Source organism: Trichoderma harzianum (genome assembly GCF_003025095.1).
Source record: "Trichoderma harzianum CBS 226.95 unplaced genomic scaffold M431scaffold_8, whole genome shotgun sequence".
Lineage (NCBI taxonomy): Eukaryota > Fungi > Ascomycota > Sordariomycetes > Hypocreales > Hypocreaceae > Trichoderma > Trichoderma harzianum.
The window spans coordinates 11,616-29,934 of record NW_020209256.1 but is presented as its reverse complement, the minus strand read 5'-3'; the positions used below and the strand labels follow the sequence as shown (position 1 = coordinate 29,934).

The following is an 18,319-nucleotide window of genomic DNA, read 5'->3' as shown; positions in this document are numbered from 1 at the left end:
AGCTGCGTCACTTGTGCTAAAAAGGTACCAGGTAGTGGCAGCTGTTTGACAGCTGTGCAAACGGCCGTCACCTCCAAGGCGAAAGGACGCGGCACGAGAGAGTATGGAAGCGCAATACAGACAGGAGATTACAGGTACTACAGGTTACAAGGCATACGGCGAAGAGGAAATGAGGAAGCGAGGCAAGATCGTGTGTGCTACGCGTTGTGGCTGTGGCATGGCTTTGGCCAGCTCTGGAAACGCTTGGTTCATTTTCCTCGTGTTTTCAGGGCGTTATTACAACTAGGCATCTCCTACCTGTTGGTCCTATCAAGGTTCTAGGGATAGTAGCACGAACACATGTTAGACTCTGTAGTAATACAGGTCCTTACTCAATCCAACAAGCTGTACGACCAAGGTGTAATTGTGAGTTGAGGCACTGTTGTTATGCCGATATGGCTACAACGAAGAGCATATTCTGGCGTTTGCTACTATAGCTGCTATAAACTATTGCTCATCTGACCATATGAATCTCTACTTCAACTGGCTAATCATTCATTTCAAAACCATCCAGCTGAAATATAGCGATACGCGTAGTCATAGAAGTTAAGCAATATCCAAGACATGATGTTTGCAGTAGCGGCAAAAACAAAGTGGCTGATCCTGACCCCTGGCCAAAGCTAAAAGTTACCGATTGGTTGATCCAAACAATGAACATGGAGCTACATTAGTTTCCGACAGCTACCAACAATACGCGACTGATGTCATTTCTCTCCCGTTCCTCAATGCGCCCCGTGCTGAGCTGAAGTCCATCATGGTGGCCTCTTGGCAGTCATAGCGTATCTAAACATGAACAGATGATGTTAAAGGCGATGCCTAGTGCCAGTGGTACGGATACAAAGCCGACAATCCGGCCATTATGTAGCCAGTAACGCGTCCATCGCGATGCTTACTCGTGCGTCTGCGTCTTTGCCTCGTCCCTCAACTTGAGCACGATTTTGGCATAGTATGATGGAAGCACCTGGCCTGGCATCACAATGTTATCCGGCTTCGCTCTTTTGTCTCCCTCAAAGAGAGCATCATATCGCATCAGCAGCTTGGCAAAAATTATCTGAGTCATTCGAACGCCAAGATAGCGGCCAGGACACATTTGCGACCCGTATCCGTAGGCCAGAAAAGTATTACTTGCAGTCGTGGCCTTTGTGGTGGCAGTGTTAGTCGTCTCATCGTAAAATCGATATGGATCAAACTCATGTGCTTTCGGATAGTTGTCTTCGTCTCTGTGGATCATCCAGGATGGCGACGTGATGATGTTTCCAGGTCGTAGAGTGAGTCCAGACTTCAGCTGAAACGGTTTAAGCACCGAACGCGTAACACTGACTGAATTATTGTTAGCTGGGATTATGTCTAAAAATTCCCGAGCGCCTTCAAGGGTTTCTGGTGGATTATGCGGAAACTCACATAGGGTTGGACCATTGACACGGAGAGTTTCCCGCGTGAAGCTTTCCAGGCGAGGAAGAGAGCTCATCATCTGCACAGACCATTCACCGTTATTAGCAGCAAGTGCCGTGGAAATCTCAGCCCGCAAGGTTTCTGTGAGCTTTTCATCCCGAATAGACTCATAGAGGAGCTGAGTGACGAGGCATACAACCGGACCTGCGCTGTCAAAGGCCGTAAAGATGACTTCATCGGAGAATATGTCAATCTGTCGCTCTTCTTCTTCACTGCTCATAGCCGTAGGGTCGCGCTTGATCATGCCTCTCTCTTCTTTCAGATCGAGCATCGCTCCGAGCAATGTGTATTCGGCATCCGATCGCCCAATCGTGCGCCAAATCTCAATTGTTCGCCGAAGCTCAGGAATGATGAAAAACTTCAGTTTTTTAATCACTTTCCGGACCCTGGACCCAGCAGGCGATAAATGCCAAAACATCTTCCGGAGCGGAGCGGGAACCCAAAAGTACTGGTGAACAAAACCTGGCACATTGAGACAGTAATCTTCGATGTAGCTCATGTACTCTGAATTGCTCGCGAAATGGGGCCCAATAAGGAACGATGCCGCAACCATATGCACCAAATGCCAAAGTTCGAGAAACCCGGCGAACGGTTCCCGTGCTGCAGCCTTGTTAGCAAGATGATTCTCCTCTTTTTAGAGATAGATAGTAGTCAGTATACTTTTAGCGAGAGAGTCAAAAACTTTCGGGATCGATTCATCGCTTTGCAAAACAACCGAATCATGCAGTGAATCTATTATTGTAAGCCAACTGTATTGTTCTTTTGTCATTAGGCACACGCACTCATGTTTTTGTTTACTGATTGCCGGACAGCGTCGACGTGTGCACGGCCCAGGATATTGGTGTGCAGTCTAAAGTGATAACTCTGTGATCGTCAATCGTCCCAGTTCTCTTCAACTTTTACAGTGGAAACTAGCTTACATCTTCGACGGCCTGTAAGAAGCTCATCTGACTTATATCCGCGTTTTTCACCTCATCAGATGCTCCCGGAGGAAGCACAAGGATGAAATCATCGTGTTGGCCCCAATACGCCCACGGTTTGAGCTTTTTGCTGAACTACTCATGATCAGCTGCAATCACATCAATTGTATGGGATTGTTTGATGCCATCTTACCGTATCGTAACCGCGCTGGAGAACACCGTTCAAGTTTGACTCATTTTCGGTCCAACGAAGCCGCTTCCAGAGATATGGCGCGTCGCCTACAACGGGGATATTCCCAAGTCGTTTTCGCTGTTTTTGGTAATTGAGCCAGTCAAAGAATAATATCAGCAGAATTGAAGAACCAACGACAACGGCTGTAGTAGCCACTGGGTTTTCTACGGCGCGTTGTAGAAGATACCGCAAAATAGTTTTTTCCATGCTCAATAGATCGTTCTGCCACATTGTGAAGGCCTCTATGAAAGGGTTCCAGAGGAATGATTCAGTAGTACATCTGGAATTTTTTCTTAAAAGGAACAAAACATGCAGGTAGCCATATTTGAGTATTCGGTCACCGAAAATGCGCGTCAAACGGCGCCGCTTGAGCAGATGCTCGTTTGGCCACCCCATTCATGTCGCACGTAACCCGCCGCCCGCTACCCTGGAATCGTCGCTCATGGTTGAAACCACCCACCAAACCGTAAGAAATTCCGAGAATGGATGCCGTGATACTGTTGAGATCGTGATGAGGAATATTAATGAAGCTTCTTTTTTACCTTAATCGGTCTTGGTGAGCATCAAAGTGTAGTTAGAGTTGTAGATACTCAGGACAACAATTCATACCGTTCACACAAAAGCCACAGAAATCCCCATTCATCGAGCAGTACATCTAAGTAGCTACACGAAAAATGACCTCAAAATGGACCAGTATCACGCAATCACAAACGTGAGCCACAATTGTAGTTTACTTAATGATAATTGGAAGAGTATCTAAGCCTGTCTTGCATTCCACAGCTCAATCCACCCCATGATAGTTCGCAAGCCCCGTGATATATCACCCAGTAATGAAGATGCTGACTTTGAGAAACTATCTTGCTTCTTTCCAGTCACTAGTCTCTCTCGCTCTTCGATTAATGCCACCAATCCATGAAATCGGGCCTGCAACGCCTTCCGAAGAAACCTAAACCGTACTCGTGAGGGAACCTTAAAGTTACCTATGCAAAGGGCAATGTCGTCACTTGGGCTGTCTGGCACTGACTTGGGTCTCGACACAAACTCGCTGCGAGCAGTCTTTTGCAGAATATCGAGCATCATGCGGACACTAATCAGCGCCAATAAATGCAAGATACTGTCAAGCCGGCAGTTTTTACATTGGTGGAGATGAGCAAGCGATTCTTCCACCTCCTTCTCCAGCATTAAGACACAATCTATTGGCATGAAGCTTGAACTCTGTTGCTCCAGCTTCAGACTTGCAATGCGCTTCGAAATGGTTTCCATGCAGTCGCATTGAGTGTGGACCAATGTGACTTGCGTTGTGCGCCAAGACAATTCAGAGCTGCTTTCACGACTGGTATGAAGACTCGATGATGAGTCGCTGGGCTGCGAGGTATTTGATGACGACTCTGAAAACTCATCTCGAGGAGAACAACTCGCATCTTGAAATGAGGTTGATGAATATTGTAGCAGCCCATTTGGTTGATCCTTGTTGCTAAGAACCAATATGACATTGTTCCCCGATGATGTGGTCGAGTGCTGACACATGCATGGCTCTCGTGCTAAGGACGGCTCGGGTTGCTGCATTGATAGCGAATCATTTGCATCTGATTTTGCGTTCATAGCTGGCAAGGCAAACGATAGCATGTCATGAGGATCAAAAAGCCCCACGGGAATCGCTGACGCAGAAGTTTGGGGTTGAAGAGAGCTCGACATATCGTCCAAAAACGATGGCATTCCATCAAATGCAGTTATTTCAACGAGCTCCATTGGAGACTCTGTTGATAAGAACTCTATCGAATCATTCTCCGGTTGCGGCGTCTGATTGAGCTTGTTGATGGCTTCTGTTTCGTTAAGTTGCCCCAGGTCGCCTAGCAAAGGCGCCCAAGGCTCGGGTACTTGTCCAGGCACAGCTGCTTGAGGATCGCTCGGCTCAGCCTCCATGGCGGAAGACTCAGCTAAGTGTGTTGTAAGCTCAGCATCTTCAATCTCAGTGTCCGGAGTGGCAGGCTTTGGGATCTCTGTCTCAGTTGATTCTGTGCTAGTTGGCAGCCTACGATTGGGCTCATCCGCGACGACTTTCTTCGCTCTCGGACGGCCCATTCGACGCGACAGGCTGTACACACAGTCCACTCTGTGCACGGAACATCGGCGACAAGATGGCTTTTCATGGCCACATTTCACCTTTGCCGTCTGGCAGTTATCGCATGAGGTTCTGTATTTTGGGGGTTTCCCTCTCTGCCGGACTCCTCCATCGGTACCAGCCATCTCGAATGCAAATTGCCGCGAATGTTTGTGAGGATCGTCGACTGCGATTGGTATTACTGGAAGATGTTTGGTTGTTTGTTCATTTCAATACGCGTCTCCCCGTGTCGTGGACTTGTTTGCTCCACCCGTCCAATCCAGCCGTCTCTTGGTACACAGAGAGGGGGACAATCCTGCTGTACTGATGTTATCAACGGCTTATGATGGACTCTGTTTCACAAGTCATGTTTGACTAATACAGGGCCTGTAATTTCATTGCCAGTACCCTCTTTTCTGCCAGTACACGGACAGTGGCGATGAACAAACGGCCGAAGCACGGCATGCTTGGGATGCAGCTACCGCTCGTTGTTGTGATTCAAAGTTGAGCCAAAAATATCCTGACAATTCGCCGGAGCTATCCTGATCTTTAATTCATCCCTCTTACGCGTGAGGGAATTGATGGCTTACTCGATGGAGAAGAAAGCTGCTAAACAAACTTACTTATTGTCAAAGTTCTTGAATGCTCAACTGCGTCCATGATCGGTAACCCGGTTAGAAGGGACGTGGAGATTGGGCAATCCACGAGGTTCCGTGATGGTGCCTTTCCCGACGACCCGACATGCCATCAGCCTTCCTGCTTCACAAATTGTACACATGTATCAATTGTGACCTGAATACTGTGAAAGTGGAGTTTATGGAGCTCAGTAACTGCCAATATGAGATACGATTACGTACCTGATGGCTATCTTGACTGCTATACCTTCCTGTTGTGCGACGATACACAAAACTTCGCCTAACACCTTGATAGGTAGGTTGCTCCACGATATACACTTGACGCTATATAGCCGTCTAGATACTGATGAGAGTCGCAAGTAGGTCATGGTACAGCTACTAATATACTTGGTAGGTGCTTGATGACCGTTATAATGTAAATCCTACGGAAGCTGCAGAGCCCATTTGGCTACTGCCTTCATGGCGATGTTGACGATGAATAGGAACTTGTTATTTCTATGAACAGATTGGGAATGTTAGGAGTGGCCAGGGGAAAGATGAGATGATCCAATAGCATCAATCGCATTAAATCTTGTCTCAAGTAAGCATGATAAGTTACCGTAGTGAATATGTAGTAATATCGGAGGTCGTATATAAAGCTATTTTGCAAGAGACAGAAAAACTATCTACTTCAGGACATTTTGTTTCAACATGCAGCGAAACCATTGCAGCTGTTCGTTCACCGGGCTCCAAACAATTGCAGCAAATCTCGGCCAAGAGAAACTTTCCTTCGATGACCTTCTACAAACCGGCTCTGAATTCATTGGCTATTTCCAAACAATCATCAACTGTGAAAGATGTGTCACCACCAAACGGATGACGAATATGTTGTCTCAAATCACCTCACGACTTGTTTGTTTTTATGAAGCGGCCTACTTGAATGCTGCTACAAATACAATACAACCAAGAACACGGTCGACCAGCGACGCGGGGTTACTGCTGTCGCCTCCTCTATCACAACATGACCATCTAAGCCCTTTGTTTCCGGCAACACAACCATCACCAAGCTGCCAGTTGATGCTCGGCGAGATGAAACTTGGGAAACTTACACTTGAAGGGAATGAGGCAAGGATCCTAGCAGAGGTGGTTCTGGTGGATACTTGTCTTGAGCTGAATGAAAAGATACAGGAATGGAGACTCGTTATGGATGAAACATCGGAGTTTACTGAAGAGCAGTGTGATAGTGTTTCATTAAATTGCTTGGATAGATTGGCCAAATTAATCGGCTTACTGCAGTTTGATGGGCTTCCCTAGGTTTGCTAGAGCAGCGGAATGTGGTCTCAAGGTTACTCTGTATTATCGATGATCATTAGTAATTATTTAGAATTATTAGTCGATTGTCTTCAAATCTCACTGACGATTCTGTCTATACAGATTGCCAATCCCGCTGTCTGGACCATTATCCTCCTCTCTGTCAAGTGTACAGCGTAATCTAATGCCTGTCGTGGGTACAGGGAATAGTCCCGCCTAAGCAAGTAGCCGCCTACGGTGAACATGGATCCCATGCAGCTCTGTTCCACAAGATTGGTAGTTGTTTGCTATGGTGGAGATTATGATATGACGGGAAATGTTCGCGATGTAACAATTTTATGTTTCTAGAAGTGCAATGTACCATAATTCATTAATTGGGCATTCAACATTCCTGTTCAGCGCTGAAGCTATACCACTCACTGTCAGAAAAGGCTTGATGCCTTTTTGGCAAAGCTCTTGAGAAACACTTAATGTGAAGATTGTACTCCATCAGGTGAGCTATCCCATGGTAACGGCTGGAGCTGCCCCATGTCGTACCAAACGGTGAAGGGTATTACAAAGTTGATCTCTCTTGCCACCCGGGTTTGTAGAATAAAGTGGAAATATGAATGGATAAGGTCAGGTCGTAGGCTTGTTGAAAGCCGAACCCATACCATAGATCTCGGTGATCGAGGCGCATCATCGGGAACTTCGAGACTCATGGCCGGTTCCCGACATGTCGCAGATACGTTAACATGTCTAGATATTTGCCCCGTCACATTCATTTACGAGCTGTCCAAACCGATGATATCAAGTTGATGTTTGTATTCCATTCAATTACTACTATCTTGGGTTAGAACATCGAGTTTTCAGCGCTCTTCGTAACCGAGATGCCGATCAACAAACTATCCGCAAAATCCTTGGACCTCGATGTTCCAGACAAGCCACTAATCTTTGTCGTCGAGGGGCGATACCAGAATTGGATCAAGCCAATCATTCTGCTCGAGTGCATTAACAAGGATTACGATGCGGTCTGCCTAGATGGGCCAGCAACAAGGACGGAGTGGTACACCAGGATTCATCCTCAGAAATATGTACCTGCAATGATAGATAGCTCTCTTGGTGAACGTATTACCTCATGGGACAGCTCTCAGATTCTCTTGCACCTAGCCAACAAGTATGATGTCGAAAAGTCATGGTCAGGGTCGACTGCTGCAGAGCAGTTGGAAATTGGGAACTGGCTGACATTTGAAACTGCATCTCTTGGGTACGTAGTCTGCCATTGATCTGTCGAATCGGCAACTGACTGCTAAATAGGCCCACTGCAAAGTACTGGGTGTGGTATTCTATTCGAAAGCCGGAGGATAAGAACCCCAAAGCGGAAGCCAAGTACGACTATCTCTTTTTATCCATGTGTTGTTTAAGCTAAAAAAAAATGTTTTAGAATGCTGGCTGATCTGAGGGTCCAATACGGTATCCTCGACAAACATCTTTCTCAGCCTGGTCAAACATTTATTGGCCTCAAAGGTCGACCAACAATTGCTGACATTGCGATTTATCCTTTTGCCGATGATCCAACTATGGCTCGCATGGGACTAAGCAAAGATGACTTTCCTGCCCTGAAGGAATGGAGCGAGAGATTCTCTCAGATTCCAGGAGTAATGAAGGCGTATATGGAGATGGACTCTAGAAAGGAGGACGTCATTGGGGAATGAGCAATTTTCATGGGTATTCTAGTAGTAGCGTATCTGAAGAAATATACTGGGGTTTAATTTGCATTCACTACACAATCACTTAAGTTCTCTCATCTACGTGCTAGAGCTCGATGGCCGACATGTTACTTACAGCGTTGACATATATATTTCAATCTTTCTCTATACAAGGTTCTCCAAATACTGCGGACTATCGATCCACTCGACAATCATGGAGCCCGCTAATAAGTATCTCACTCTGGCTAAGAAATTACTGGCCGAAACTCCTCTAGTCGGGATGTATTCTTAGCACTGACAATGCAATTCGCGAAACTAATTATGGCGCAGATGGACATAATGACTTTCCGTTTATGATTCGAGGGTGGCATTCCGGCAGAATTGGCGAAATTGATGCTCGCCAAATGGTCGTTGCTCACACTGATATAGAACGACTACGAAAGGGCTGTGTTGGAGGTGTATTCTGGAGCGCTTATGTACCTTGGTAAGAATTGAACGTTTGTTTAATGTTTTTGGATATGCTAACCAGGTGTTGTGTTCGCAGCCCGACCGAAAATTCGACCAACAATTTCTCCACCGAAGTTCACCACGAGAGCCTTCGAGCCACACTTCAGCAAATCGACATCATTCATACATTAGTCGAAAGGTATCCTGATGATCTCCAGCTTGCGACAACTTCTAATGAAGTATGGCAAGCTTTCCAATCTGGCAAAGTAGCAAGCTTGATTGGTGTCGAGGGCTTGCACCAGATTGCCAATAGTGCCAGTGCTTTGAGAAACTTCCACAGGCTGGGTGTGCGCTACATCACTCTAACGCACAACAGTAACAATCTCTATGCAGATTCAACTGTTAGTAATTTCACTAAAGAGAGAAAATTATTCTTGGCATGATACTAACGGAACCTCGAGAACGCCGCCGCCGCCTCTCATCACGGTGGATTGTCTGAGAAAGGCGTGGAAATGATCAAGGAAATGAATCGAATTGGGATGTATGAGTGTTGTGTGCTTTCTACGACATGTTATCAATACTAATTATGATAGGATTGTTGATCTATCGCACACATCGGTACAGGTCCAGAAGGAAGCTTTGTCCATAGCTAAGGCTCCAGTCATCTTCTCTCATTCTTCATGGTTAGTTGGATCTCCTAGTTCTCAGTTCACGCTCGATTGATCAACGATGATTTACTCTCAAATAAGCTCTTCCGTAACATGGCATCCGCGCAATAGTCCGGACGATGTTTTGGATATGTTGAAGATTAATGGCGGCGTTTTCATGGTGTCGTTTCTTCGCAAACTTACCGATGCCAATAATCCGACTTTGAGCAGAGTCGCAGACCACATACAATATGTTGGAGAGAGAATTGGATATGAGCATATGGGCATTGGATCCGACTTCGATGGTGTTATGCAAACTCCCCTTGGGCTAGAGGATGTTTCCAAGTTCCCCTTCCTTATCGCTGAGCTGCTAATGCGCGGCATATCTGAGCCGTCCATCAAAGGAATAGTCGGCTTGAATGTGCTACGAGTTCTAGACGAGGTACAAAACGTCTCAGAAATGATGAAAGAGAAAGGTGTAGAAATGTTACATGATTGGATCGAGCCGATCTGGGACGAGCAAGTCAGAGAGGAGGTTAAGCGGGTTAGAGGTGTTGTTGAATAGCGGGTATTTGTTACGAAGACTTGCAATATGAGCGAGGTTCGGTAAGGATTGGTGATGTAATCTAACTACTTCGAGACTATTTATGACGCCGCAAGTGATGTAGTATTATTCTAAGCCAGTTTTCAGGACGTATTCTTCCGATAGCTTATTGATCTATAGCCTCCCAGAGTATTTTACCCCCGTCGCCTCTACCTAGAATATGCCTATGGACATAATCGTGATATAACCACATTAGTCGGTATGCCCAGACAATTATCAAGGCGATGTATGCTGGACAATTGCCATCATCATCAACTCTCCAAGTCGTAAGACGAACTAGCCGCTTCAAGAATGGCCTCCATCCTGCGTCAAAGACCAGTTGGCCGTATGTTCTATCTGATCCTTCTAGTTTTAGATAGCGAGGGAAGCTTTCAAGGTATTTGATGTATTCGGGTGGTAGGTCATTTTCCCTAGCTCCATGGAGGAAAAGATTCTAATCACAAATTAATAGAAGTAATTGATGAGTGATCCACGGCTTTCACCACTTACCACATATCGAGCACTTGGTGTACCGTTAGGCCGCAATGGCCATTTTGCCTTCAAAGTATATACAGCGAAGCTGTCACCAGAGACTTTGTGCGCTTCGTCTAATTGGTATGCTTGGAGCTTAACAATAGCGTACACAACTCCGCTGCCTTCAGTGACCAGTAGCCGGTGAAACTCGACTGCAGTCAAAAGATGGGCAATGCCGCACAGTGACGGAACAGGAATCTTTGTGTCGCCGTGGAGCAGTTGGTGTTTTCCAGTTCCACCATTTGGGAATTCTTCGATGCTAGCATAGCATGGCTCGGAATACGGGATTCCAAAGACGTCGAATGTGACATAATGGGTTGGGACATTGACAATCCTGGTAGCCAATGGAGTGATGTTTCGACCCTTCATGGAGCTGGCTTTCATGTTCGAGCCATATCCAAGATACCAAATATGTTCTTCCTCTTGCGCCGCAATTTTCCAGATCGGAAGCTTTGTTTCGTTAGCCATTTGCGAAATTGTTTTTACTAAAATGTTAATTATGACAGCCCAAAAGAAGGAACATGAAAAGTGAAAAGTGAATAGACGTTATCGATGAGGAATGTAGTCATCGAGCTCGGTTCCCGACATTCAGCAACGTTAGCGGAAGACTCAGTGCCCTTGCGTGATATCTACTCTGTATCTAGGAATCTTATCATAGCTCATAAAAAATTATATGCATTAAAGCTCTTCTATAAATAAGTACATATTGGAAGACACGAGTGATGTCGCATAAATGAATATTTTAAAGTTGGATTATATGGCTATCTAGTACTCAATCTTGTATTCTGAATTCTATAATAGCCCATAGCACAAACTGAAAGTTGTAACAATGCCTAAGTTATCTATACTGTAACATGTCTTGCAATTTCCATCGGACTCTTCGCCGTAAATATCGCCCTCAAAGGCACCTCAAGCCCCAGTGCCCGTAGTCGATGACGAAGTGCGATTGCAGCATTGGAATCTGCTCCAACAGAGAAAAACGACGTGTTGGGTAATATTTGTACATCGACCTTATCTAAGCATAGCTTCATCTCTGTCTGAATCATATTAATTACCTCCGAAAATGGTAGCAATAGCCCAAGCCCTGGCACGCGAGGCAGACCGCCGTTCGAAACTGACGTCCCATTGTGATCCATTGAGCTTGAACTAGCTTCCGTAGCATCTGCTAGGCGAGTATGTAGATCAAGTAACAGACATTCATCCGCTATTGCCTCGAGAATTGCCTCTAGAACATGCTCAATGGTGTCAATAATTGCATTTGGTAACCGGTTTGTATCGTGCTCGATATGAAGCGACCAATAGTCTGCATCAAGTTCGAACCATTCCAACATTAGTGGGAATTTGGCCCCTTCAGCAAAACGAGGAGATACAGTCACATCGCAATCTGGTAACTGCAGCCACTTATCGAGGCTATTGTTTCGGAGATGAAATGTCACCATGCAATCAAAGATTGGATGTTGAAGACCACCGCTTGAGATGTTGAGTGCCTCCAAGATTTTAGAGAATGGGATCGCATTGGTTAAAGCTGTGATTGCCGAATCACGGACATTTGTCAGTATCTGCGTGAGGCTCGCTCCGCCTGAAGTAGATCGTGGACAATCGAGCAGTATGCGAATGGGGAGTCGATCGAGGAACTGTCCTAATGCTTCTCGTTCAATTGAGGTACAACGATTGGCATTTGGAGCCCCCAATACAATGTCATCCTCTTTCATCAACCACTGCAGAAGAAGAGCAGCGACTGTTAATGCCATGTGATGGTGTGTGATACCAAGCCGCTCTATCAAAGCATTCAGTCTAGTGATTAGATTCCCGCGGAACTCGCAAATTCGGGATGTCCCATGGAAGGCTGCCGTCACGGAAGGAAGAAGCGGGACCTTGAAATGGGATAATTTGGAGCTCTCTGCATCATCTTTACGCAAATATTCTCTCCAAAAGCTTTGCTCAAGCATTGTGGGAGTATATTGCCAGTGACTCGAGCTCAGATGCTGTGGCTCTTTGTGTGCTTTTATGACTTTTCCTGCGTATGCGGTTGAGACGAGCCGAAGTAAGTTTTGCAATGTGGCCAAATCAGCGATACTGTGAGAAGTTGTGATGACGATCTCGGTCATTGATGTCTTCTCTGTGCCTCCTAGTTCTTCAGGTTGGCGTATAATATGGACACGAATTAGCTCATCATGCTCCAAGTCGAAGGCATAGTTTATCTCTGATGCGATATCGAGCTGTTCCACTTCGCGAACTTGAGGAGCCGAGCTTCGAATGACTCTCCTCAGGCCGTCAGGTCCTTCCACGAAATTGCAGCTAAGTACTGGGTCCGACACTAATGCTGTATTGACAGAATTCACGAGCCTGGTGTAATCTATTTGACCATTGACGGTTAAAATGTTGGCAATGTTGAATGCTGTGACTGTTGTTCCAACCTGATATTGGAACCACACTTGCTTTTCCAGCTCTGTTAACTTCCCTATTGGCAATGCGTGGCTGCGTATTGGCTCCTTTGTATGACCCTCTGAGCCTCTCTTAGTTTCCAGTAGATGTTTAATCGCGTTAACTTGGTCTTGGAACACTGGAGATGGCAAAAGTTCACGAGTTGTAATCTCAACAGCAAATATTCCCGTAAGTTTCGTAGCTAAAAGTAGGACCAACACCGAGTGCCCACCCAAGGAGAAGAAATTATCCTCAGGACTCAGGCGTACGGGAGGTATTAGTTGAAGAATTTCGCACCATGCCTCTGATAGCTTGGATTCAACACCATTAACGTCCGTTGATATGGAGGGTCCAGGCACAGTCTCGTCGTGGTGAAAAGACCTTGATCTGTACATCTGTTCCAGAGCTTTGTTATCCACTTTCCCATTTACTGACTTTGGGAAATCAGTAATTGGGACAATCTGCTGGGGGACCCATGAAGGAAGTTGTGTTTCGAGCATCCTATTACGGAGCCGATCTATCCGCTCTTGTGTCGGAGTTTGGGAGTTCTTTGAGCCAAATGTGATATATGCCACGAGTAAACCATCAATTGCCAGCACAGCGCACTGCGAAATGTCATCGATCGCTGGCTCAGACAGAATCGCATGTTCTACTCCATCAAGCTCGATGCGAAAGCCACGAATTTTGACTTGACGGTCTATTCGACCCATATATATCACCCGGCCATCTTTCACACAGATGCCATAGTCGCCGGTGCGATACATCCGTTCTTTTGGATGCCATGGATCGGGGAGTACACGTAAAGCCGTCTGTTCAGGAGCGTTGATGTACCGTTCAAGCACCTGCACACCGGCAAGGTATATCTCGCCCTGAACTCCTTTCGGAACGGGATTCTGCTTTTCATCGAGAAGGTACATGCGCGCTGTCGCTGAAGCCTTTCCAATAGTGATAACATCCCCTTGGATCATTCGTTCAAATGACGTGCTAATGGAACACTTCGGGAAATAATTAATTAGCTGTGTCTGGAAAAGCTAAGTAATTGACATACCTCTGCTGGCCCGTAAGCATTGTAAAGCAGCTTCTTAGTAGCGAACTTTTCGACAATAGGAGCCGTTATCGCTTCTCCGGTGGCATATATCTTCAACATTGAACATTGAACATTGTTAGCAGAGAACGCATGTCGAAGTGGTAACGACTCACAATCTCAAGATTTGGGTAATGCTCTGGCTCCAGCACAGACAAAACTGCCGGGGTCATGGTTACTGTATTAACTTTCAGTAGATGGGCATATGGATCTAATGGATCTCTCAGAACAAGTGTTGCTCCGTGCAGTAGCGCAGAAAAGATTTCTTCGTTGCAAGCATCAAAGGCAGGTGACATAAACTGGGCAGTTCGCCTCCCAGGAGCAGCAAACATCGTCGCCTCGGGATTGCTCTGGAATGCCAGAAATGATCGATGAGTTGTAGGGATACCTTTTGGCGCTCCAGTTGTCCCCGAAGTAAAGATGTAAACAAGAACAGAGTCTGCATGGCCAGTATCAGGTAGTCTTGCGGCCCGTTCATCAACAGATAGCATATGATCTATGGTTAATGCTTTCTTCGCACCGATCATTGGGACTTCGTTTTGCTGTGCAGAGCTGGGGACAACAATGGCAGCTGCCTTGCTAGCTTCTAGAACCATAGCCTTTCTTTCCATCGACCACTTAGGGTCAAGAGGAACAAAGGTACGGCTTGTTTTGAGAATTCCTAACAAGCCTAGCAGCCACCCGACTGATCCATCGCCATATATGGCAACACTCGTAGCCGTTGTATCAGATAAATGTTCATTAATCATGCTGGCAATAATGTTTGTTTGCTGTTCGAGTTGTCTATAAGTGAGCGTGTTGCCTTTGCAATCCTCAATGGCGATGTACTCTTGGAACCGGTCGATCGAGTCCTCCAAGGCCCTCTTGACTGTTTGCTCACTTTGCCCGATCCTGACCTTTTCCGCCTTCAGATATACAGTTTCTTGAAGAGCATTCAACCTCATACATTCGCCCACCAAGGTGTGATTTAGCACGCCCCGAAGTGCTTGCTTGAAATGCCCGCCTAACCGTCGGATTGCACCTTCATCAAACACACCGCTATTGTGCAAAATGCGAAATTCTCCATTGGATTCTATCAACAGCGATAGTGGAAACTCGCTGTTCTCCACCGACTCTGCCCGAATAGCTGGAGGGTGTGAGTTCTCATCAGGAAGTGGTGGTTGAAGTGCCACCAGGCTATTCATGTGGCTGCCGATGCCAACTTGATCCGAGCGTGCCCAAGCATATTCCCCGAGAGAAAGTATGTCGCCCATAGTCCTGTGAAGAAGCTGGTATACTGTTTCATTTGCATCAATACTGACAACCAAAGGCAAAGTTGACATGTATAAACCAATCACGTTATGGAATTCAGGGTGCGACGCTCTGTTAGAGAACACGGAGCCCATGACGATTGTGGAGTTGTTCTCAAAAGTGCTCATAGCCATTGCCCAGGCAGTATAATAGACGCATGCTGGCGATACACCAATTTGGGTTGCAAAGTGAGCAACTTCATCACTGTTAACAGAGGGCCCGAATAAGATAGAGTTATTCGGGCTAGTGAGGCTCATGTTCCCTCCAATGGCGATATCGGGCTTCTTAGGGAGGTTGTCTGCCAGTCGCACCTTTCTCAAGTATTCGGAAAAGAAACTTCTGGCACTGGCATCTTTCTTTTGCTGGATTGATATCAACTCGAGATAGGCCTCAATGGAACTGAGACTGCGGGGAATCTGCCGTCCCCTTGCAGCGTGTTCAACATTCGCCAGGAGGATCTGCAATGACAAGCCGTCCATTAGGCTGTGATGAGCAGTTAAGACTATTGTCAGCTCTTCAATTTCTTTTGGCATGCTGACGGCTGCCGTGACTCCGAGAACGGCAGTTGGGTGATATACAATAAATTCCAGCGAGCAGCCCAATCCGACATTAGTATCGGCTTTCTGGACTGCTTCTTCATAATCGGACGAGTGATTAAAGAACTGCATCTTGGGCTTTCTCATTGGTCGTTTGTGGACAATCTGAGCGCCGCATCCTATGGTCAAACATAGCTCAGTTCTGAATACTGGTTCCGCTTGCCACACTGCTCGCCATGCTCTCTCAATCATGCTTGCATATTCGGTTGTGTAAGCCAATTTGACTTGGTTAACATTCTTCCAGCTGCAACTCAATGTTGGCAATGCCAGAGTCAGCTGTAAGCTGGTCAGGGGACCAATGTCAAAGCTATCATTCTCCAAAGCCAAAATGCTCCGAGCCTGGCTTCGGAGAGATGCTAATTTCTGCGTAACATCGAATCTCTCATCTGCGGGTGACGGCAATGACCCTTCTTCTGCAATATTAATATTTGATGAGTATTTCGCTAGTTCCTGAAATGTATGACCACTAAAAAGATCTTTGGGGGAGATATTGAGATTTCGCTGGCGGAGGGTTGAAGCAAGCTTGAATGCTAAAAGTGACGAGCCACCTAGCTTTAAGAAAGAATCGCCTCCTTGTATTCTTTTCAGTCCACCTCCAGAGAGTCCAAATACATTTGAAGCAGCGTTCAGAATTTCCGAGAGCCGTTCTTCCCCGACGCTTGTGTCGGAATCTGACTGTTGTAATGCGGGTGGTGAAGGCAGGGCAACAGGCTTGTTCGAGCCCACTTTGCCATCCGTAGCTGAGATAACCTCCAGCACTTTTCTATGCTGTACTTTACCGTTGGAAGATGTAGGAAATGATTCCACAGCCTCTATTCGATACGGAATACAGTAAGTAGACATGGAGTCCCTCGCTTTCGCTAAAAGTGCCATGGTATCAATGCTTTCTGGAGTCACCACTGCGACAATCCCATCCTCTGTCACTGCAGCGCAGACGGATGTTACACCGAGTGACATACCCACATGGCTGAGAGCATTTTCAACGTCTCGGTCTAGATTCACGAGGAACCCTCCATTCTTGACTGTTCTATCTTTTCGTCCGCGGAACTCGATCAACCGGCCGCCTTCAGGATTTGGTATCCATCGTCCATAATCGCCAGTTTTATAAACTCGTGTTGAATTCCAGTAGATGAAAGTACTATTCGTTTTCGCATCATCCTTGTAATATCCACGAGAGAGACCATCTCCTGCAATGAGTATCTCCCCTTCCGCAAAATTGTCTTCGATCAGTTGATCGTCGCTGTTCACAAGATGAATTGGGCTTTGTTTAATTGAAGCCCCGATCAGCAGCGGATTGATTGCATTCGTTTCTGGGTCACGGGTTACAACATGTATAGAGCCCATGGAGGTCGTCTCTGTCGCTCCATATCCGACCAGAACTCGAATACCAGCATCCAACAGGGATCGCAGCAAATCCTGCTTTGCGGTCTCGCCGCCGAGGATGACGGTATGAACGTGATTTAAAATGTTAGGATCCGACGAAGAATCCATTATAGTGTTCAGTATTGAAGGTGTAGCAGCCGCTACAGTACATGAAGGGGCTTTGGCGTATATGTCTTCGGCTTGGGTTGGGACCACGGTGCCACCATTTCCTAAGGTTGAGAAAAGCATACAAGCGCAGGCTGGAATATAGTATTAGCTGAGTTATATAGAGGATAAAAATAGGATAAAAATAATGCTTACCATCAAAAGCCACCGACAAAATATGGAGCAGCCTATCTCCTGGAACGATGTCCAAGTTTATGGGACTCGTCGTAGAGTATAAGCACAAAGACTTGTGCGAGAGGATGACGCCTTTTGGGCACCCGGTACTACCACTTGTAAAGATAATGCATGCATCATCATCTTCCAAGGTCTGAGGGTATACGGACGGGGATATCTGAGACGACGATATCGTCGGAAGACTAGTCAAATGCAATACGTGATGCGACCCCTTGGCGGCTGAGAAGGGTTCTGGCGTAGTATTGATAATGATGTGACTTTCGACTGTGTCGCATACGTAATTAATCATTTCAGGTGACCATGTCTTGCGATCGATGGGAACAAAGCAGCCTCCAGCTTTTAGAATAGCTAGGATTGCGATAATGTTGAAGCTTCCATGAGTTGTTACCAACAGAACTAGTGATCCCCTTCCAACTCGCAGAAGTTTCAAATCGTGAGCTAAGGCTGATGAAGTTTCATCTAACTCCTTATAAGTAAAAGATCCATCTTCATGTTCGACTGCAAGATTTTCTGGATATTGCCGAACGGACTGGGCGAACAGTTCGCACAAGTTGGTGGGTAATGATGCCATGACGGTCGAGTCTAAAGCTGCATAATGGAGTGAGAAGAATCGTTTATCCTAGTCCATGACTCGA

General features: G+C 46.2%; 6 protein-coding genes across 6 annotated transcripts; 3 read left to right on the top strand and 3 right to left on the bottom strand.

Moving 5' to 3' along the window:
- Positions 1 to 553: 553 nt before the first annotated feature.
- M431DRAFT_145743 (hypothetical protein) lies at positions 554 to 4,890 on the bottom strand (the record flags this gene model as incomplete). The annotated part of the gene is made up of 6 exons (XM_024912707.1): positions 554 to 1,359; positions 1,441 to 2,091; positions 2,274 to 2,355; positions 2,412 to 2,546; positions 2,605 to 2,923; positions 3,422 to 4,890. The coding sequence occupies 6 exons, from the start codon at positions 4,888 to 4,890 to the stop codon at positions 929 to 931; spliced, it is 3,087 nt and encodes a 1,028-aa protein (XP_024772674.1). The 3' UTR covers positions 554 to 928.
- Positions 4,891 to 6,069: 1,179 nt separating this feature from the next.
- M431DRAFT_483185 (hypothetical protein) lies at positions 6,070 to 6,672 on the top strand (the record flags this gene model as incomplete). The annotated part of the gene is made up of 1 exon (XM_024916103.1): positions 6,070 to 6,672. The coding sequence occupies one exon, from the start codon at positions 6,070 to 6,072 to the stop codon at positions 6,670 to 6,672; it is 603 nt and encodes a 200-aa protein (XP_024772673.1).
- Positions 6,673 to 7,403: 731 nt separating this feature from the next.
- M431DRAFT_496335 (hypothetical protein) lies at positions 7,404 to 8,363 on the top strand (the record flags this gene model as incomplete). Its single annotated transcript, XM_024917483.1, has 4 exons — positions 7,404 to 7,472; positions 7,626 to 7,915; positions 7,966 to 8,037; positions 8,093 to 8,363. The coding sequence occupies 4 exons, from the start codon at positions 7,404 to 7,406 to the stop codon at positions 8,361 to 8,363; spliced, it is 702 nt and encodes a 233-aa protein (XP_024772672.1).
- Positions 8,364 to 8,638: 275 nt separating this feature from the next.
- Positions 8,639 to 10,018, top strand: M431DRAFT_555948 (hypothetical protein; the record flags this gene model as incomplete). Its single annotated transcript, XM_024921431.1, has 5 exons — positions 8,639 to 8,841; positions 8,902 to 9,205; positions 9,266 to 9,345; positions 9,398 to 9,487; positions 9,554 to 10,018. Exons 1-5 carry the CDS (start codon positions 8,711 to 8,713, stop codon positions 10,014 to 10,016), a joined length of 1,068 nt encoding a protein of 355 aa, XP_024772671.1. The 5' UTR covers positions 8,639 to 8,710.
- Positions 10,019 to 10,161: 143 nt separating this feature from the next.
- Positions 10,162 to 11,036, bottom strand: M431DRAFT_88512 (hypothetical protein; the record flags this gene model as incomplete). Its single annotated transcript, XM_024923913.1, has 2 exons — positions 10,162 to 10,488; positions 10,545 to 11,036. The coding sequence occupies 2 exons, from the start codon at positions 11,034 to 11,036 to the stop codon at positions 10,162 to 10,164; spliced, it is 819 nt and encodes a 272-aa protein (XP_024772670.1).
- Positions 11,037 to 11,410: 374 nt separating this feature from the next.
- Positions 11,411 to 18,255, bottom strand: M431DRAFT_496332 (hypothetical protein; the record flags this gene model as incomplete). Its single annotated transcript, XM_024917482.1, has 4 exons — positions 11,411 to 13,987; positions 14,041 to 14,130; positions 14,193 to 17,584; positions 17,646 to 18,255. The coding sequence occupies 4 exons, from the start codon at positions 18,253 to 18,255 to the stop codon at positions 11,411 to 11,413; spliced, it is 6,669 nt and encodes a 2,222-aa protein (XP_024772669.1).
- Between the last annotated feature and the right edge of the window lie 64 nt (positions 18,256 to 18,319).